Genomic DNA, 22,618 nt, shown 5'->3' on the forward strand with positions numbered 1-22,618 from the left:
GAATGTCTGGACACCCATTGGGGTCCCCTGTATGTAGGTCATTCTACATGGGGAGCATCTTTGTGCAACAGCTGCGTCCCTCGCCACAGAATCACACGCAAACACAAATATACATATCAAGTACTCATGGGTGCATATAAAAAAAAAAAGTCGGTTATTAAGTGATGGATGGCTTTGTTTGTTTGGGTATTGTCAAAAAGATGGTCAAACTATACCAAAAGCACAACACTTGCATCATTTTTGATATTCAGCTTGACATTTTGTGGTTCAGTGCAAGAGTGTTTCTTGTAAGGGTTTTTAATAAGTTGTTCCACCTTGGAGCTGCCTGCTTGATGCCGTTGAGAGCTATCATGCTGAATTAAATGGATGTGCTGTCATTGGATTTGGAGGCATATTGGCTGTCGCTGGCAGGGAACAAATGTCAAAAAGATATAGCGAGGCCATTGTGAGAGGACATTGGCTATAAGTTTAAAAAGGGGCATGATGGTAGGGGGGGGGGGGGGGGGGGGGGGGGGGGGGGTAGTGAGTGGGTGTTCTGGCACACATATTCAGAAATACATCCAAATGTATTCCGAGCGGGAGCTGTGTCGTCTGCCTGAGGTTGACCTTCTTCACTGCAAGATGTGGTGATTTTAAAAGTCTGCTACGGTCAGAACGAATCAGAGATGCACGTCTGCAGTCTGGTGACAGTTTGAAACAGGTACTGCTCAACGCTTGCTGTGGGCTGCACTTACTAAGCTTGTTTGTGTTGGCTTTCTGATACTAACGTGATGAAAGTGACATTGACATCATTCGCACCGTGGATGCTTCGGAAAAAAATAAATAAAAATGTTGCATTGGTTTTTGACACAGAACTTGTGGCAAAATAAAAGAGATTCCTCTGTCACGTCATGTCAGCTTGTTTGGTCCCCTGTAAGCATGGATTTATTTTCTACAAATATTTCTTTCATATTATGCTTTGCTATTACTCACGTTTCTATTTAGGCTTCTTCTTGCAGTTTCTGAATTTAAAAAAAATATACTAGTGGTGTCAAACTCATTATACTTCAGGGGCCACTTTCACACAAATTTGACCTGAAGCGGGCCAGTCTAGTTTTTTGTGGCCTATTAACTAACTAACTAACTAACTAACTAACTAACTAACTAACTAACTAACTAACTAACTAACTAATAAATAAATAACATTTTCCTTTTGTGGTGCAAATACAGGGTGTTTCAAAATGGTTGACCCCATTCTAAATGTCCATATCTCGGAAACTACTTGATGGATCTTCTTAACGAAACTAAATACACTTTATGTTGACGGTCATAAGTTTTATTGGTTAAATTTAAAAAGAAAAGAAAATTTGTGAAGAAGGCACGCTTGCACTGTCTTCGGTGACTGAGTCTGAGCATACTCTAACATGCAAAATGCCTTTTCTTTTGAAGTGAACGGCATTTCTTTAACCTGAAAAGATAGAAATGCCAAACGTTACACACAAAAACCTAAAACATTTCTACACAAGCTGTGAAAATTTGAGGTAATTCAGACGAAAGTTGTCAAAATTATTGGCCTACGAAATGGGGTCAAAACATTTTGGAACACCCTGTAATTACACCTACATTCTGAAAATAGTCTCATTTATGATTATCGTATTTCTGAGTAATTTGAAATTTCTTATCGAAAATGTACGCAAAATGCATCAAATCTGAGTAGCAATCACATTTCAGAATCTCATTTAACTGGTTGTCTATCCAATGCGCAAAATTAGCAACAACAGTTAATTTTAGTTTAAAAAAAAAAAAAAAATGGCGTTTGTGTGGGTCAGATTGGACCTCCTGACGGGCAGGTTCTTGCCCACGGGCCGTATGTTTGACACCATTATTCCTTACCATTACCTATTGAAATCTCACTCACTGTCATTGGGTGAACTACATGTTACAATAATGGCAGAAGCCTGATTGGTCAGTTCCATCACCTAGTCTTGGGTACTTACCAGTATACAACCCGTCAATCATTATCACCAACAATTACCCACAGTACAGTTTATGTTTACAGTAGGATAGGACATAGCATCTGGTGAGGTTGTTTTGTGTATTTCTAGGTTATTTTTCTAACTTTTTTTTCCCCCAAAGAATAAATTCCCGAAGAAAGGCCAACCTTTGGGGATGCTAAGAAAACAAAATAACAATCTGAAGAAGATATAACAATGTTTCAACATAGCAACATTATTTTCTTAACTGAAGAGCAAATCCGAGGTTGAATGGAATAGAAAGACTGTAATGGACACAAATTTGTACTATTAGCACAAATTATAATCTAGGTCATGCTGCTTTGTACTATTGGGAGTAAGGAACGAGCCTGGAAAAGAACTGCTTAGCTGGAGTCTGTAAACATGATAAATATACATGTCTGGGTGCAAAGCAAAGCTATGCGTTGGCAAAATTTGAAAAGAAATAATAATAATAAAAAAACAAATCTTGAGGGGTATGCTCATTTTATTCCCTCTACCATACTGTTTAACACAGACTAAAACTAATAAAAATGTTGGAATAACAGAGTGCAGGGACTTAACAACAAGCAGCACCTGCAGCAAAGAACTGCTGATGTGTGCACGGTTGATGATGTGGTTATGCTTCACTGAAAAGAAAGGAATGTTTTTTGTTTTTTTGTCACCTGCAAACGTGTGAAGGTTCATTCATTGGGACATGTCACACAATTCGGCCCTAAAGTAAAGTTATTTTGCCTGTATAAAAACAAGACTTCCTCGGCCTACCTGATGCTCAGCAACAGGCAAGGGAAGAACCTGTGCAGTTAAACATGTTAATTAAGCATTACATATTTAACAGCCACCTTGGTGTGCAAGCTCAGTGAAGCGTAACCTGGATCTGTCAGAGGAAATTGTTGTGGAAAGCCACAAGGGCTTATTCCCATAATTCAACAGCAAGGTTAGAGTGACATTATGTGCTGAGATTGTCAAATGGGAATATTTTTAAATGCATAAACATGAATGAGGTCAGTCTGAACATACCTTAGCACAGCAGGTGTTACAGAGAGGAACAGCGATGAAGTAATAGAGGACGCAAAGGATCACATTTACGGTGTAGTGTCGAGATTTTGCACAAAATATATTCAACTTGAAGCCTGTGATATTAACCTCATCTGAAGTGAATCATTTGGTCTAAAAAAAATGTCAAATCTTTGATTGAAGAGATAACACAAAATAGTACATTATATTCTTGATTTACAAGTCATACAAAAAATAAAAAATAAAAATAAATGTCTGAGCCGAATAGGACTTGCCAGGATAGGCTCCAATAAAAGAATAAAATAAGAAATTAAATTACTTCTCAAAGTTCTGATTGCATTCTGCTTGGAACAACCAAACATGATCTTAGGAATTTGTGCACAGATCGTCACATGCAGCCAAAGCAGTCCAATCTGAAATAGCACCAACATACTCTTAAGTATATCAGTGATTCCCAACCAGTGTGTTGTGGCAGATCATCAGTGGCACTGCAGGAAATGATCTAATTTCATTTAATTTGTCAAAAAATCATTATTAATTAATTACAACTGTTTCTTTGTCCATTCCATCTATTACAGCGATCTCTCGTGACAGGAAGAATAATTCAATGCTCTTCCATTAAATGGCAGAAGGTACAATAAACACGTGTACCCACCTGTTGCTCTTCATCCAACAGATGCAGGGTTCCAGCAAGTATATCAGCTTTGTGTTCAATTAAACAGACCCAGATTTCAAACGGGGTAAGTCAATTTCTGATTAAATCTCTCTCACACACACACTCTCACTCTCACACTCTGTCTCTCTTTGTCTTCCTCCCTCCCTCCCTCCCTGTTGTTTTAAAATCTGACCCAAAAAGTTCAATTCTTTTACCGCCAAAAACGTCAATTGACGTAAGGACATGGCCACTGTATACCGCCAATAACACCAACTGACGCTAACTATGTTTTTTTTTTTTTTTTTTTTTTTTTTTTTCCTCAATGGGCAGTACAACGTCTTGTGCAGCGCTGGTTTGTGAAAGGGGTTGTGAAAATCGAAAAACACCCACTAACTATAGCCAGCAGATGGCAACATTGTATCGCTTTTCAATGGGCTCCCGGTTGTCAAATTACATGAAAACATGGCAGATCTTAGGAAATAGAACGTCTTCAAGGACAACGAGAATGATCAAAGCCTTTGTCACATTAAATCTAACTCTCAGAGCGTCACTAAACAAAAAATATTAGTGTCAAAGTCACTGTTGAGCAGAAAAAGTATCTTTTCACAAAAAGCTTGTTTTCTCCATACTTTTTCCATTTTCGCTTGATGTCACTCAAATGACCTATATTCAAATGATGATTACTAATGAACGGAATAAGGTAGAAACATGTCCAAGAAAGTTGCACTGACCGTGACTTTATGTTGTCCGGTGAGGTTGGGCCACTCGCACAGTAACTGGCTCTCAGACAAGGTGAGGACGCATGGAGTTTCTCCGATGAGCACCGTGTAGTTGAGACGACTGTTGCCTGGGGCTGCCGGGATCAGATTATGACCCTAAATGGATGCAAGGACAAATACGAGGAAAAAAAACAACCTTTAAACTCATTAATTTTCGATAGCAACTTCTCATTAAGGTCACAGGTGAGCTGGAGCCTATCGCTGATGACTCTGGGCGAAAGCCAGCCCACACCCTGGACTGGTCAACAATTGCAAATTCATGAACATCATTCAGATCATCAATCGAAGGGCACATATAAACTAACATTTATTCACATTCTTCGACAGTTCAGACGAAATTTAAAGTTTTAAATTAACCTAATGCATTTCCATGTTGATAACAAATACAAATGAAACATTAGGGCTATAGTTTCACACCGTTTATATGAACACAGCATGACTGGTTTGAGAAACCTCACTTTATTTTGGCATATTTCTTATTTGAAATTTGCACTGTGATGGAAGGTGGGAAGTGAGCTATGCGAAACAAACAGTAAAAGTGGAGGAAGATAAATGCAAAACAACATGAAAGTTGGCAAGTAACTTCAGGAAAGTAAGTGAAAAGAGTCTATAAAAGAAATAATACGTGGGACTTGAGAGAAGTGAGTGAGAGGTGATGGCTTCTGTGTCTCCTGTTGCTTTAGCTGCAGCACACAGACACACTCCCCTTTCTAATCCCATTGTCACTGCAGGAGACCATAACTCACTCCATAACCTTGTAAACATCCTCCATTCCACATTAGGAAAACATGCACATGCACACACTCATGCATGTAGACACATAATACAATATTTTTATCTACTAGTATACAATGCAACATGTACAAATTTAAGAAATCTCAGCAAAAAAGCAAAAAGTTACTGTTACATTACTAGTCTGATTATTTTATTTTTTCCTCTATATTTAGCTAATTATACATCAAAATCGGTGATCAAATTGAGTTCATGTGATATTTTAATGACACATGAAAACATTTCTAAAGAGGATTTAAGTTACTTAACTCCAATAACTCAATACATCAAAATTAAGTCTCCTCTGCTGAGACTATTTTTGTTTTTTTCCTGTTTGTAATTTTTGTCCTGTTTGAAAAAATGCCAGTGACTTCATGAATGGAGGGTCTACGACAGTACCAACATTTAAGGTTACAAATGGCACACTGAACTATTTTACACAGCGGAAAAAAAGCAAACAAAAACACTCAGACACCACAATAGTGACGGTTTTTCATTTTATTGTGTAGTATTTGTGGCCTATAAGTTGTCGCCGTCTGATTTACGTCCTCCTGTAGGAAGAGCACTCACAACACTCACAACAACCTGTATTTGAAACGTTATGAAAATGTCATTTACATGTACATGCAGTCTCCAGTTGTAAAGTAATGCTACTGTATGTTTACATTATGTTCACAAATGTGCTCCAAAGCACTTTTATAGAAAGCCTCGACAGAACATGAAAAACGTCAGAACTTGAAAGGCGTGTGAGAAATATGAAAGAACCCATAAGAATGTATGACTGCTTCTCCTTCGCTCAATACGGCCCTCACTGAGATCATGTTGGACCATGACAAAACTTTGAAAGACTTGAATACCGAGGGAAAAAGTGGCCAAAATCTCACAGTAATCTATGAGGCAAAAGGGACTGTCATGGCTGCTAGGAATGTAGTATGAACACAGCATAATAGCTTTGCCCCTAATTTAAATGGAAAATATATTTTAGGAGGAAAACTGTGTCCTTTGTATTTGAATTTGCAGCAAACTCTCTTAAAGTCAAATGAAAGCGCAAATAAAGTGCATGTGACTGATGATTTCTGACCTTAAGTATGAGCGGAGATGTTGGTTTGAGCTCCATTATCCCAGATGAGCTGAGTGGTTCAAACACAGGGTCAGGATAGTAGTTGAAAGTCTCGTTGACCACCACCAAGGAGTTCACATTGTCCATGTAAAAGCCAATCTCGTCAGGACCGGTGCCGGTTTCGGAAAAGCCCAGATCAGAGTCTGCCACAGATGGTGCGAGGCAGACCATGACTGAGTTGTTGTATACTGTACAGTTCTGTGAACCAGAGAGAACGAGACAATACAAGAAGTTCAGTCAAACAATGTTGATGTACTTTTGCCCATTTCTTTGTCACTTAATAATGCCACAGTTACCACTGTCACATTAGTATTTACCAAAGTGGCTTAAAAGTAAAACTGAAAAAGAAAAAAAAAAAGTACATACTGTAGTTATTTTTCCTAATAGTATTTTCATTTGACAGTGTTCAAGTTGACCAAATTCCAAATTTTAACACATTTATATCATGTAATCTTTGACAAAAAACATTATTTTTGTTTTTTTTCTCTCATTTTGTGACACAGTCATATAGCACACTGACCTTTGAAATGTGGCCTGAGGTAGAGACAGAAGAGGACAAGTGATCAACACACATTCTAGCAACTTCAAGCAGCAGACACTGGAGAATAATGTCTGTGTTACGTGAATCTGACAGATGATGCTTGTTTGAAAGTAAATAATGTACGTTTATTGAATTTAAGCAGATATCAGAGGTTGCAAAATCCAGTGCAAACACCTGCACTAAGCTGTGCTTCTTACTTTTGTTAGGATGTGTGGTACAGTCAATAATTCAAGTCACTTTAGACTTCATATTCAACATTTATAGTGCATTTGAAGTAGTTTCTCTTGTAATGCAGCAAAGCAGTCACCATCTCATTGCTTCTAATATTTTAAATAAACAAAATTAATAAAATAAAATGGGGAACTCTATGGAAGGCAAGGTAGCTTTATTTATACAGCACATTTCAGAAACAAGGTAACTGAATGTGTCTCACAAAATTAAAAGTACAGGATTTAAAAACCTTTACCAACAAAAGAGTTGGACATTTAAAAGCAAAGAAAATGAATAAAAAGTAGCTATAAAAAAAATAATAATAATAATAATAATAAAAATAAATAAATAAATAAATAAAAAAAACAGAAATCATACAGTGCTAAAACAAGAGTTTGGAGAAATTGATTTGAAAAATTATTTAAAAGACCTTAATCATAGCAGTGGTGGTGGTGGTAGTTGGGGCATGGATGGCGGGTAGCATCCTTTTGAACTTGTATTTATAAGCATTTACACTTGGTCCTGAATTCACTTCTTTTGGCAGCTGATTCTACTTGCATGCAGTCTAAGGTCTAAATGCAACTTAACCATGATAGTTTTGAACTCTGGGCTTCACTAATTGACCCAAGTCTGCAGATATCAGAACCCAACTGGGTTTATATTCAATTAGCATTTCTTTAAATATTCAGGACGTAAATCATTCCTTATTCAGGCCTTGCCTGCATGCACAGAGATGTATTTTTAAAGACAAATATTTCCCACCCTCACCATGTAGGAAAAAATTCCATCCAGTTCGTTTGTTAAAAAAACAAAACGAACAAACAAAAAAACTTCTACACTTAAAAAGCCGAAGTTTTTTACAAGATGTTTAATCAAACCCCAAATCAGTTTCAGGCTAGAGACATGGACTCTTTTTTTAAATGCGAAAATGCTGATTGTGAAAGAAGACACATCGTGACATGCTTCCCGCGGCACCTACAAAATAAAAGTCACTACGCATTCCAGCTGTCAAGACACATTTATTGTGATGAGGTGCGACAACAACTGTGCCTCTAACTGTGCACAAATAACATTTTCATGAATGGACTCGAAGCAAGCTTGCCAGAAAAGCGCACACGACTAAGCAACCTACTATAAGTTTATTTCGAGCCTTGAGACTAATAAATTGTAAGGCAGCACATTTCACGTATAATAACGATAACGGAGTTTCAAATATGAGGAAAATAATTAGTTCGATTACTCCGTTTATGGAAAAAGAACGCCATTATTCCCAACACTGATTATATTATATTATATTGTATTGTATTATATTGTTTTATATTATAAATCATTTAGCACTAATTATAATTAATAAGAGCTGGTTTTGGACTGCAATGAGGTCGGTGGGCTCTCGAGTGTGAGAGTTTGGGTGTGTGTGTGTGTCACAACAATACTTACATGAAAAGACTCTGCCTGTCCATACTTGGCCCTTATCTTTGGCTCCCGGATTGTTGCAAGATTGGTCCCGCTCACTGTCAGTAGGGTTCCACCACTGCAGAAAAGAAAGAATCAACATTTTTACTTTGCTGCAAGAAGACTTAGAACTTAGACTTAGACTTGACTTTATTGATCCCTTTGGGATGGCTCCCTCTGGGAAATTTACATGTCCAGCAGCAATGAGAACAGATAATAAAATAAAAAATAATTCAATCAATCAATAAATAAGGTTATTACACCAGAGATTGAATTAATAATAACAATAATAATAATAATAAAATGAAAAATAAGAATTCAATCAATCAATCAATAAATAAGGTTATTACACCAGAGATTGAATTAATAATAATAAGAAAGATAACATACAATTCAAACAATCAATAAATAAATAAACCTTAAAAACATCAGATTAATATTAAAACATCAATAAGAAATTCAAATAAATTAAATTAAAATTAGGAGGCGTTCCATTCAGCTTCCACTCTTTCAGTTTAGCAGTTTCATTTTCTTCCTTTCCTCTCTCTCAGAATGACCTTTGCATTATGTTTATGTGTGTGCGTGCGTACGTACGTACGTATGATAGAACACGTAGGTTAATAGGCTTACCCTCATCTGCAAAACACAACACACTGAGCAGTGCACACAGATGTATGTGACATCGTACACATTTAAAAAAAAAAAAAAAAAAAGACAATTTATCTTGCCCCCACACACACACACACACACTTTCAAGACTGACTATTACAGTTCAAACTCAAGTTTCTCACTCCCCAAAGACTACACAATTTTTTTAAGAACTGTGTATTATGCAAACATCATGCTAACACATTTCGTTGACTCAGTCTGAACTTGAACAAAAGGTAACAGAGCATATCCACAACAGAATAGTACGATCTGAATATAAATGATCATATTCAAGCATGTATTGTAAGTAGAAGTGCAGTGTGCCATTTGGTGATGATCAAATTTTCGATTCCTCACCTGATCAACTTACTGAAGGACATATTCTCTAAAGGTTTGCATCGCCTTTGCACGGCGCTAACTGGTAAAAACGGAGCAATCCGGGAGCGCCTAATTTACTAAACACGCGCAGATGGGGAAATAAGTCACTAAATGCGCTGCCAACCAGATTGCGTCGGCGGTACGGCGTGTTATATTTGTGTGTATGTAAATTAGGTAATTTGCATATATTTGACGGAAAATATGCCCACCCCAATGCAAGAGAGAGAGAGAGAGAGAGAGAGAGAGAGAGAGTGTGAGTGAGTGAGTGAGTGAATGAGTGAGAGAGAGAGAGAGAGAGAGATTTTTCTATGTTGGTTTAGGACATATAACGTAACCCGAGGCATTTTACTATCATTTTTACGTGCCTGATGCATACTGTATGCCCACGCCAACCTCTGAAAATATATTTTTAAAATACGATCGCACCAATAATTTGTACTTTATGAATGAATGACGTCGTCGTCGTCCTCTCTGCTCTAAACGCTCTAAACGTTTACTCTCGGTCCAACCTCGCTTTCTGATAATGTCATCTTTCTCGCAACTGTTACTATAACAACCATGTTCTTGGCGCAAATCCATTGCCATGTGTGGTAAATCAGGTGCAAATTTGCTCCAAGCTGTCAGTTTTGTGGGCGTGTTTGCGCCGGTATATGATTAGAGCAATATCCTTCATGAATAGGTTGGTAACTGGGCGCAGACTGCAGGTGCAGTTGTGTTGCAATATTTTGCGCTATTACTGGACATAGTGCGTTCTTAGTGAATATGCCCTTGATTCAATCAATTCTATTTGATATTTACATGCTACACTAAATGCTGGTGTATCTGTAATGTAAAGATATAGTAAGATAAGAAAAGTGAATATTGCTGTCTATTGTTGTGTACCAGCTGTGATGTATTTCCATTGTCTATAATGTTTCCACCAACATTGCTTTGGAGTAAAAATCATGGACAGCGTCCCATTATTGATTGAGTTTGCTAAATGATCCACCCCTCCACTGGCGGTTGCCTTGGCTGTAATTCATCTGCTTTACAAACTATACACTCACTTACATCCATCACTTATGTCTCTGCACTCAATTATAATTGATAATGCATTCAGCTGGTCCATTGGCACTGTCACTATGGATGATTCGATCAAATACAAGCTTAAAGTGAGAAATGCTGAGGTTGCGTTTAAGTATGCATGGCACCAACACATTGCATGACTTTCTCTGATATGAGATTATACTGTATGTTATGCTTTCCCCAACAAGAGTGTCAATAGTTCTGATAATTACATTTCAAAAAGGCTTTACAGTACTAACCTCCACTTTTACCTCCATCTCTCTTTTGGATTCCAGATGAGCATGTGTCATTGACTCATTTTAAGTGCTCTGTCTTCATGCAAATGGATCATCATCGGACTTGTACAACGATGATGCCCTGACACTCCCGTTAAACACCTTTCCTCACTTATCACCCACCGCTTGAGCAAAAGTGCCAATTCTCTGCTGGTGCGCAAAGGCAGACAATGAGGCAGAGATGATCAAATGTGATTTCACGTCTAATCGTCTCGTCATACTTTTTGTTTGAGCTGAGGTGTGACGGTGACATTGTCAGAAACATGGCAGTTAAATGTCTGTTCTGTAATTTTCTCCACTCTTGTAAAAGTAGGTGTTTTTTTCTTGTGTTATCTTGTATACGTTTTACAAACAATGACATGTTTTCCGCATTAACACCATGAGTAGTTAAATATTTATTTTACCAAAATTTGTATCTCTTCTGGGTAAAAAAACAAAAAAAACAAAAACAAAAAACAAAAAACAAAACAAAAACAAAAACAAGCTAAAATTGACTCTCCTGTTGGGTGGCTGATATTAACCCGAAGCTTAACAACAAATACTATATTCAAAAATATTACCCAATTAATATGGCAGGTCTCTAGAAAGAGAGACTCATTAGCACCACTACTTTATTGTGACCATTTAGTAAGAATTAGGGAATGATAAGTAAATAATTTTCTTATTCTTGTATTTTCTTTCTAGTGAAGCTCGAAAAGCCCTTTCTAAAATGAAAATCCCCAAATATTCTTCAATGAGAAATATAAATAAATAAGAATGATATAATTTTTTAAATATAATTTATAATAATACTCTATCATAATACTGGATAGTGTATGCTAACCCGTCCCTTGACTTATCTTTGCCCTTCTGGTAATGATTTACTCATGATCAAGATGGAGTTTTGAGGATGTCTTCGTTTATTTATAAGTCATATGCACTCCAGATTTCTATTAAACAAAGCTATATAAAGCTGCATATTAAGAATTAGCTAAGACAGAAATGTAGAAGCTTGATTGTCGTTAGCCGACTCTTTAATTAACACTTAGAGTAAAAGCACGAATGGCCAATTGACTATGACAATCTTACAGTCTGCATTGATCTCTTCCGGTGTTAAAAACTGGCTTTACCCTGATGAACAATCTCTGGAGACACCATCAATTTATCTCTGTCTAAAGCCAATGTCAGCTCTCATCTGGAATTTACATCTGCCCCATCCAGATATAACAGGCTGGAAAGATTCCTTGACTTTGAAAATTTATGTAGCTACTCGGCCAATATAAAAGAAAAACCTGCACCAAAGTGATAATATAGCCTGCAGTCACTATTAGTGATAACAATGGAATTAAGGGACACGATTCTCAGTTCGTTAAGCTAATTTGAGACCGTTTACTGCTTCTTGGTGTAAATATAAGTGTGAATAAGTATCTGTCTCTTAGCACCTTTTGAAATTAAATTGGTTCCAGTGCCCATACTAGCATCATCATGACCATCTTGATAGGAAAAGGTTAAACTGTCAGCCCTGTCAGATTGTCTGGTCACCAGTCTAGGAGTTTGTATTTCAGTCCACTTGACAGCTTTCTGGGAAATAACTCAATTATGTTTGTTTTCATTCTTGTGTAAGCAACAGAGCTGAAGAAAGAAATCCTAAAAATGTTTTGCTCTGAACTTATGTAGTCAACCTACAGTATATCGCAACAATTTGATGAAATGACACACAATCTAGTGAGTAAAGTATTCTCCCAGCAGTCTTTTCAGGGCCAACCCCCTTCGTGGTAGATGTAACAAAATATAAGACAAGTGCATCTGAATAAAATGTAGTGTTCAATGAGACAAGTTTACCTGGCAATGCTCCAGTCCGGTTCAATCCTCAGCACAGTGGGGTCTTCGGTATAATTAAACTTGACCTCTGGGTTTCTGAGGTCAGCGTCATCTATGTCCACCAAGACAGGTGCACTTCCTGGACCCAGGCCAGCTGGCGTTATACACACTATCTCATGGGCATTCCTCCTGGATAGACAGACAACTTTAGTTGTACGGACTCCGATATACAGTTCAGAAGTTGTTGGACAGTGACAGGTTTCACAAAATATATGCAATTTACCTTGGAAGACTTCAACAGATTACCGATTTAAACAATTTTTACATGACTGTACATACAGTATAATAATCAATTGTAATACTTGGATAAAAGTTATCTTTAGCCTAAATTCATGAGGTCTGTCCCAGGATATTCTTTGTGTGTCTGAGTGCTTTCAGTTTTGTCATCAGTAAGTGAAAATCATGCTCAATTGAATTAAGAATATTCAACATCCTAGTCTTCAAAAAGTCTTGAACATATATGAAAAATAATGAGCTAAAATGTACTAATGAGCACAGAGTGGTGTACATCCGTTCTATTCCTGGTGGATATTCAATTGATGTAGCTATACATTAATGATGCTGACAGCTAGTGTCTGTGTGTAAAAATATACATTTGTAACAGCTATTCAGTGGTTGCTTTTCTGCGACATGACTACACAACAGTCATGCAGTACAGACGTGTTTGTTTGAGTTGATTCTCGTTCATCCTGGTTATGGTAAAGTTGAATTAAAGGTAGTGTGCAGACCTTAGTTGTTCAAGGCTATTCTACTACTGCAGAATACGTATTTTCCATTGTAATGTTCTATCCTCTATATCCCCCACTCCATTTACCATAGGGACAAAATAATATATAATGTCCTGGTTGGCTTGTCACCATAGCAACCCCTTTTAAAAGTGCATGCCAGCAACCTTGATAAGATGCTACAAACACGGTGGCACAGTTCAGGTCTGACAGATAACGACGGAGTTGCAGTGAAGTGGAATCAACTGGATTTACTGTGAGGGGGCTGCGACAGAAATGACTGCAGCAACATCAAAGCTAGCACACAGTAGTTGCTTCAACACAGATTAGCAGCCAGGGGCTAATCCCTGCGTTTGACATGCATGCCACTGTTGTGATAGCTGGGAATGTTTTTTTTCTTGCTTGAGATTAAGGAAAAACCTGCTTGAGTTGAGGTAAAGCAGTGCTGTGTGCCTGTGAATAATACTGGTGCCTGCACATATGACAAACACCTGTAAACAACTCACAACATGCGTACAAGCATTTCTCATCCATCCTTCATGGTGATGACACTGTTGTTTCTCACGCTAAAACAACTACTTAACAGATTTTTTTTATTTTTATTTTTTGGCTTACATTCTTGCATTTTGCGTAACCGGTGTTTTTATTAGGTCAAAAAATGCTAAAAGCATTTTTCCATGAGCATGAAACAGGCAAACATTTGTTCTAAAGAACATTTGAAGTGACAAATATATTCTTACTTTTTAAAATGGCAGGGTTGTGGTCCAATACTGACAGAAACAGAGCTGCCTGCATTGAGGTAGCTCCCCTCTATAGTGACACGGGTGCCCCCAGATATCGGACCCTGAGAAGGCTGGATGCCAGTGAAGAACGGAGTCTGGAGAAAAGATTAAACAAACACATGTAGCAGATTGACGTTTTTAGATCTAGAATAGCCATTAATTGAAAACATTTAACTGTCTTCAATAACATGGAACTGCATTGGAGAGACAATTTAATTGTTTCTCTTCTGGTCTGTCAAAATATGTCAGTTTTTCTTCAAAAGCTTTTGTCCAGACAATATGCGGGCTATACTGTTGAATAACGTCACCGTTTAACAACAAAGATTTAAGGGGTAAGGTTTTACATCCATCTCCGTGTCTTCCCTTACTATTGTGCGTTCCTTACCACAAACGTGAATGGCCTAGGCGAAAGGGCCCTGTAGTCATTAACGCAGTTCCTCACACACACTTCCACCTGAGCCTCTTGTACTCTGTAGCCTGTTGCATCATTCAGCTGACAGACTATTCTGTTGGTGGAGGGATGATAGCAAGAGAGAGAAACTGCTCAGAGTGAATTAAGTAGTAAAAGCTTAAATGTTTGTTTACACTTTACACAATAGAATTGATCACATATCAACAGGTAGCATGAATCTTTTCATTGCCCCAGCAAAGCAAAACTCATCAATAAAATGTTGAATAACAAAACGCTATTAAAAAGTCAGATGTCAGGCTTCCAATAAGTCACAGTTAATGTGCTACTTGGGATGGCAGTAACATTTTAAACTTTCAAGCTCTAATAGGTTGGTGTATAAATACAATTATTACCTTATCTGACAAGACTTGACAGTGACATGCACATCTGAATTTGTTAAATTACGTAGATCCGGTTCGAGTCCAGGCTCGGACCTTCTGGGTGGAGTTTGCATGTTCTCCCCGTGCCCGCGTGGGTCTTCTCCGGGTACTCCGGTCTCCTCCCACATTCCAAAGACATGCATGGCAGGTTAATTGGGCGCTCCGAATTGTCCCTAGGTGTGCGTGAGTGTGGATGGTTGTTCGTCTCTGTGTGCCCTGCGATTGGTTGGCAACCAGTCCAGGGTGTCCCCCGCCTACTGCCCAGAGCCAGCTGAGATAGGCGCCAGCAGCCCCCGCGACCCTTGTGAGGAATAAGCGGTCAAGAAAATGGATGGATGGATGGATGGAATTACGTAGATTTCAAAGTTTTGGTTTGACATTAAAGCATACAAATTTGTCCAAATTTAATTACAGTCGATTTGACAGCTATTGTATGTTAGTTTAATCTATATTTGTAATAAAACTATCATGTATTTGTTTCTGTCTGTGCAATGTGCAAAAAATCTCACACACAAACAAGCAAAAAACTATTTAAAATTGCAAGTAATGAAAATAAAATCAGCAGCACGGTGTTGAGTGGTGAGCACGTCCGCCTCCCAGTTATGAGGACTCGGGTTCGAGTCCAGGCTCCGGCCTTCCTGGGTGGAGTTTGCATGTTCTCCCCGTGCCTGCGTGAGTCTTCTCCGGGCACGCCGGTCTCCTCCCACATTCCAAAGACATTCATGGCAGGTTAACTGGGCGCTCCGAATTGTCCCGAGGTGTGCTTGTGAGTGTGGATGGTTGTTCGTATCTGTGTGCCCTGCGATTGGCTGGCAACCCCGCCTACTACCCAGAGCCAGCTGAGATAGGCTCCAGCACCCCCCGCGACCCTTGTGAGGAATAAGCGGTCAAGAAAAAGGATGGATGGATGGAAAATAAAATCATAACCTCCTTAGTGGTGCTTAAAAACTTGTGTCATCTACATTTAGGTGTCTATAATACACAATTGTGTACTTTGAAAGTCTCTACAATCTTGAATGAACACTCAGTCACCTCAACCATGTACACTGTCACTGAACTAAAACACTAGCTAGAACAAATGAGTGTTTCAATGTGTGCAAAAAAAAAAAAAAATCAAACTGTACAACTAAAAGAAGACTACAAAAACATATAAGCGAAGAGGTGGCAGAATGTCAAGACTGATGTGGAGATTAACTGAAGTGTGTTCTATTGGAATTGAAATGGGGTTTGCTATCTCCACATGCATCCTTTCCCGACTAACTGTACCAGCGAGAGATGGTTTGATTTGCCTGAACTGAACTCCTCAACCGTGTAGGACCCTGCAGAGGAGTAAATGTCAGGATAAAGGGATGGGAAAGTAAGGGGAAGCACATATGTAGGGAGTAATGGAGGGGAACAACAGATGGAATCCTATTATCGTCACGCACAAAATCTGATGTATCGTATAGAGTATGTCTCGGTCTTGTCAACTAATAAATTGTTATAAATTGAATCGGAAAATACAGGATTTATTTTGGTCAATTTTACATTACGTACAATTTTACATTATGATCAGGTAAGTGCAGTTAGATACATAAGTGTTTAGAACATCTGCCTCATGATGTGTAGGTTCGAGGCCTTCCGTTGGGAAGTTTGTATTCTCCCCATGCTTGCGTGCATTTTCTCCAGGGACTCTAAAGAAACATACTCCCACATTCTAAAAACATGCATTTTAACTTTTTTTTTGCAAGGCCCACAGAATATTGTGTTCAATTGCTATAAAAGCATGGAACCTACCAAAAGAAAGATTAAAGTCTTGCGTAATAACTACCATTTCTGAAACCGTTCTTTAGAGTTGAGAGGCTGCATCAAAGGCTTTCGTATGCTCCAGCATAAAAAACAAACAAAAAAACGTATAAATACGTCTTTGGGACACAAAACATAAAAAAATAAAAAAATAAAAAACGTGTTTACACGTTATTGGGAGCAAATGAGTTAAGAGAACTGAAAACTCAAAATTGCTCATAGGTGCAAATGTGAGTGTGAATGGTTGTTTGTCTATGTGTGTCCTGCGATTGCTTGGCGACCAGTCGTATGTATAGTAGCTGAGGACAGAGCTGGAAGCAGAGATCGTACATCATTATGAAAACGCGTTGACTCTAGCCTAGCCAAATACACCTTTGTGATTGTACTTAAATACATACATTGTAGGAGTTTGTCATCCAATTTACCTCTCGGCACTCAGGTAATCTGCCTCAACGGGGACGCAGGGAACCTTGCCTAACCTGACACCCATCTGGATGTCTCTGAAGTGTAGACCCAAGTTTTCTCCGAGAATGGTCACCCTGGTTCCTCCTTGGCGGGGCCCTGTGTCAGGAAACAACTGCACAGAGACAGAGAAGAGTGTCCAATATATGGCCACACTGTACATATTTTTCTCTCATCTCTTAGTTCAGTGTTAAAAATAGTCCAATTTGGTGTCCAATGATGCCTGTGACTTGACCTTTCAAGGAGGCGTCGCATTAATACACTCATGGCCACACATATTGAACACACTCCAGACAGATCTATCAATCCAAACAAAGCACACACACCATAAATAATTGGAAATACCTGGTAATTCAAGATGTGATGAAGACATATGATGCTATTTGTTAAATAAACCATTTTCATAAAGTTTCAAAGTAAAATAGAAGGAAAAGAAACACGTCGATGACGAACAAAATCAGAATAAAACTAAAGTGACATCTCAGGGCTTCACTGAAAGCTATTATGAAGCTACATGGAGGGCTGTAGTGGGATAAAAGTCCTTTCTGAAACAATAATGTGATTTATCACGCCAGATTATGATGCGTAACGGAGACAGGTGTGGCGTGACAAAACAAATACAGTGACGGATGGATGGTGGTTACCACCAACACGTACACACGCTGAACCAGGAACATGCTTACACATGCCTCATCCTTAACAAGCATCACGAGGTAATTATGTGTCATCTGTCCATTGCGCTATAATGCTTGGCAGAACAGACTGCAGTGTGGGTATGCTAATTTTAGCACAGATAAATAACACTTTCACCCTTTAAGGAATTCATTCAAATAGAGAAGACATTACAAGACCTAAACAAATAACTGTTTAGACTGATACCATTACCGTATTTTCTGCACTATAAGGCACACCGCATTATAAGGCGCACCTTCAATGAATGACATATTTTAAAACTTGTTCCATATATAAGGCTCTACAGTATATGCGTCCATTAGATGGTTCTGCGCTAAAGGGAATGTCAACAAAACAGTCAGATAGGTCAGTCAAACTTTATTAATAGATTACAAACCAGCTTTCTGACCACTCCATTCACTCCCAAAATGAATAAACAGCTGTTTTATTATTTTCTCTGAGGTAAAGTATTAGTATTAGCTAGCGATCCAAGCTGGCAGGATCTTCTGCGCATACGCGTCACCGATTGTGCAGGGTCACCGATAGCGTCTTGATAGCGAGACCTGTTGCGGCTCAATATTGATCCATATATAAGGCGTACTGGATTATAAGGCACATGGTCAGCTTTTGAAAAAATTGAAAGCTTTTAGGCGGCCTTATAGTGCGGAAAATACGGTATATAAATAACGACGATCACTGACAAATTAGTGTCATAAACTGTGTGGTTTTGGTTGGATTTTAGTTGTCATGTTTTCCTTGTGTCTCCCTTTCAACATATGATCAAGTTCGATCATGTTCACCTGTGCTTGCCCTTGTGTCATCCAATCAGCTCCCTTCGCTACGTGTGTCTTGTCCAGGTGACTCTCGCTGTCTCGTCAGTTAGTTCCCTGCTTTGGTTCATTCTCAATGTCATGTCTGGTTGCCCTTTCTTCACCATCTAGACTTTAGTCGAGTCATTTCCAATAATTTTTTTTTGCACTTTGAATCTTGATTTGGACTTTGTTGATTTTGTGTATACCTAGTTGAATAACTAGTACCTGGCTTGAGTTTTTGTTCACATAAATCTCTTATTTTGTGCATACCTGCCTCTCCTCCCTGCTTCCCTGCATTTGGGCCCTCAACCTCAAGCTACATAAGATAAATACACATATATGGTACAAAACAAAATCAAAAGACAGAAGACTCATGTCTGCACTGCTTCAAAAACAAAACAAAAAACCCCACTTTGTCAGTAACATGCTATATTCTTACGAGACACAATGATAATAATGACCATGAAAATAAATATTTATCCTAAAAACAGGACTCAGTGTTTGATTTGCATATTTGAGTTTTGCATAATCTCTAAACAATTGGAAATACGTGTCTGCATTAGATGATCGACTGCCATTCATTGCTGATATAAAGATGCAAAAACATTTACAGTATTTAAACTGTACACAATTACAGTACTAGTTCTTGAACAAAAGTTTCCGTTAGAAACTATTCCTCAAGGAAATATTTCCTATTCTCTTAGGAAAAAGTCTGTTACTTTTTGCTGTCATAACTCTTCAAGGCATTTATCGCTCCTAGTTTCACTCTCCTTGCACTGTTATGAGCAAATAAAAAACACATTACTCTTGCTTCATGCAATCATGGGCCAGACTTCAGACAGTTTTTACTCGAAGATCCAAAGTCGACATCAATATGCATGCAGCATGTATGCTGAGGATGGAGTCCATACCAAATAACACGATCCGAACATAGTGGTGCATTATGATTGCAGAATGTAGTGACGTCAGTGAATGAATGGCAGGACAGCATGCCCAATTATAAAGCCGGGTAGTTCATCTACAACTACTGCACCTAACCTGTAGATGACTAACTCATCTACTTTGTACCTACACAACACAAATCAGAAAATATAAGAGGATTGTCAACTCATTTCTTTGGGCACACTGATTTTAGTAAAAGGGGTTCGGTACATCCTATTTATATAGCATCGATCATTCAACCAATCAAGAGACCGAGTGTTTTTAGCTCCGCCTTACTGTTGTACTGCGATTGGTAGGTTAAGCCAAGAAATTACAGGAGAAAGAAAAAAGTTTCATGTAAAATTCAAATTCATGTTCCAAAAAGGAAAAAGAATGTTTAAGAAGAAAACCACAATCAAATAAACATCAGTCAGTCTTTCCTTTGCAGTGCTAGTTTGATGTAATACTGTGTAATGACACATATTCTGACCCAAGGGCAAACCCAAGGAGTCAACATGTTCTTGTTTTAATAGCAACACATTAAAATAGAGCAGCTTTCATTCTCTGTGAAGGACACCAAGAAGAGTTTTTCTGACCTCAGGGGCTTCACCAAAGAGATATGACGCAACAGGCATCAAAGTTGCCCAGTCTTGTATCTCTGCAGGTAACTATTCAGTGCACCCTTCAAACGATGGTAATGGGATTAAGATGTCGCATTGAATGAGGCCACTTTAGCTTTGGTTATTACTGGTGTTTTGCACTGCTTGTTGTATATAACGATAATACAAGTTTGATATAATGAAGAACTGTACTGTGCTGAAATATAAATATGTTTCAGGTACACTTGTAGTGTATATGAAAGGCTGCACACATTTAGGTAATTCAAAAGTTGGTGTACTGGATCGGTCTCAAGAGCATTTAGTAAGAATTAGTGCAATACGTTTATCATTTTGAAGGCTTTGGGTCTCTATTCATATCTTGCATTTTAATTTTACCTTGGTGATCTTGGGGTGGGTGCACCGGCTGTTTCCAGATGCAGCATGCATCCATCCTCCCCCATCAACCAACTGGAGCGGGAGGTGGGAATTGCCGCCAATAGTACATTCCTGCCTGAGGGAGCACTTCTTGTCCTGGACACACCACCCACACTCGAACCGGGGGTCTGCCTTCAGACACATGCCACAGCTATCCCGCAGGGCTCTGCATTTATACAGGTGGGCTGGAAAGCCAAACGGAGTGAAAGACAAACATTGAAGACAATGCTGTTATTAACAGACACTTCATTTTTACATTCATGTACTATACAACATTCTCTAAAAATAACAAACACCTAAAGAATCGGATTTAATACACAATAGTTCTGTTTAAGATTGTTGGCCAGGAGGTGTATAGTAAATATTAATGACGCTCAGGAAAAAATATATAGTAAAAACTAGAGCTGAGAGCAGCTATAAAGCTCCCTCGTAACCCCGGCTATGTTGGCGTAGTGGCACATCGGACAAAAAGCCTTTAAAATATAAATCTATAACCAGGCCTTATGTGTGTGCAGTTTCATGAATTTTCGCCCATGTTTAAACCCTCAAAAACAGCATAATTTTTCTCTGCAAAGAGTGCACTGCCACGGCAACAGTGTGCTTTTTTTTTTTTTTTTTTCATCTTAAACATCTTTAGATGAGACACTCAAAGTTTAAAGAAGATCGGATAAATTCTGTTGGGGCAGTTTGTTAAAATATGATCTATAAAAGGCCAAAAATGGCACCCAATTCCACAATAAAATGCAAAATGGCAGACTTCCTGTCTTCCTGGTTTAGCATATGGCTATGAAGGACTTTTGTTTTTAGAATTGTGCTGCTGTTACATATGCCTCTCAGTTTTCAGAGATCTCGGTGAAACGTACCACTGGGAATTATAGGATCTGCACTTGAGCCATTTATTGAAAATCACACAATAATTCTGTAAAATATTGATTTTATACCTGGCCTGATGTATTTACAAAATTTCACGTCTTTTTTTTTTTTTTTTTCCCCCCAGATTTAGAACTTCAAAAACAGCATCATTTTTCTTTGCAAATAGTGCATCACTACAGCAAAAGAGTGTGACTGAATAAGAAGCTTTCAATAACGTTGAATTATAAACACCCTTAGATGAAACACGTTCGAGGACTTTGTTAAAATATGACCTCTATATTGCCTCCCTAACCCTAACCCCCTGAAAAAAAAAAAAAAAAAAAAAAAAAAAAAAAAAAAAATCTAAATCTAAATGCCGGACTTCCTGTTAGGTATGGCTCCGATAGACTTTTTAGTACATTGTGGGCCATTGCAAATGCCTCCCAATTTTCGTTGATGTAGGTCAAACATTCAGGCTCATTCAGGCTTCTACAGCATATCTAGTTTTGCCTTCATATACAACTCAGTGAAGTCAGTTAAACAGAGAGGAGCATGTGAAGCCTGGGCCACATGGATGAGAACAGGTCTTGTGTATTTATAGCCTTAATCATATAGTAGAAGGTTTTAAAACAAATTACAGACAGGCTACAGTGCAGTATTTTTTTTGTTCAGAATGGTCCTAACCTAAATTCTGCTCTCTTCCTCATCTTTTTCCTAATGTTGCTGAATGACAGTCAATTAAACATGGAGCAAACTAGTTTGGCCTGAATTGATCACATGATGTACAAGTTGAGGCTAAGTAGCCAAATCCATTGTGCCTCAATTGCATCAAGTAGCTGCCTTCACATCGTTGACAAAAGTGTTGACTGATAATCAAATGGTTGTGATTGATCTTTATTTGAAACACTTAATTGGATTAATGGATTTGTCATGCGCCTCAATAATTCACCTTGTACTGAGGCAACATGTCATTATGAGAC

At 38.3% G+C, this 22,618-nt stretch overlaps 1 protein-coding gene across 2 annotated transcripts in view; it reads right to left on the bottom strand.

Moving 5' to 3' along the window:
* LOC144014752 (plexin-A1-like) overlaps window positions 1–22,618 on the bottom strand; it is a 261,366-nt gene that overhangs the window by 26,404 nt on the left and 212,344 nt on the right. For both annotated transcript variants that reach the window (XM_077514982.1, XM_077514981.1), the window contains exons 12-19: window positions 20,748–20,971; window positions 17,311–17,462; window positions 14,655–14,775; window positions 14,228–14,364; window positions 12,724–12,891; window positions 8,522–8,615; window positions 6,295–6,531; window positions 4,395–4,538 (exon numbers count right to left, since the gene is read on the bottom strand). In XM_077514982.1, coding sequence (XP_077371108.1) covers window positions 4,395–4,538; window positions 6,295–6,531; window positions 8,522–8,615; window positions 12,724–12,891; window positions 14,228–14,364; window positions 14,655–14,775; window positions 17,311–17,462; window positions 20,748–20,971 — 1,277 coding nt within the window. The remainder of the gene's footprint in view (window positions 1–4,394; window positions 4,539–6,294; window positions 6,532–8,521; window positions 8,616–12,723; window positions 12,892–14,227; window positions 14,365–14,654; window positions 14,776–17,310; window positions 17,463–20,747; window positions 20,972–22,618) is intronic.

Source organism: Festucalex cinctus, chromosome 2 (genome assembly GCF_051991245.1).
Source record: "Festucalex cinctus isolate MCC-2025b chromosome 2, RoL_Fcin_1.0, whole genome shotgun sequence".
Lineage (NCBI taxonomy): Eukaryota > Metazoa > Chordata > Actinopteri > Syngnathiformes > Syngnathidae > Festucalex > Festucalex cinctus.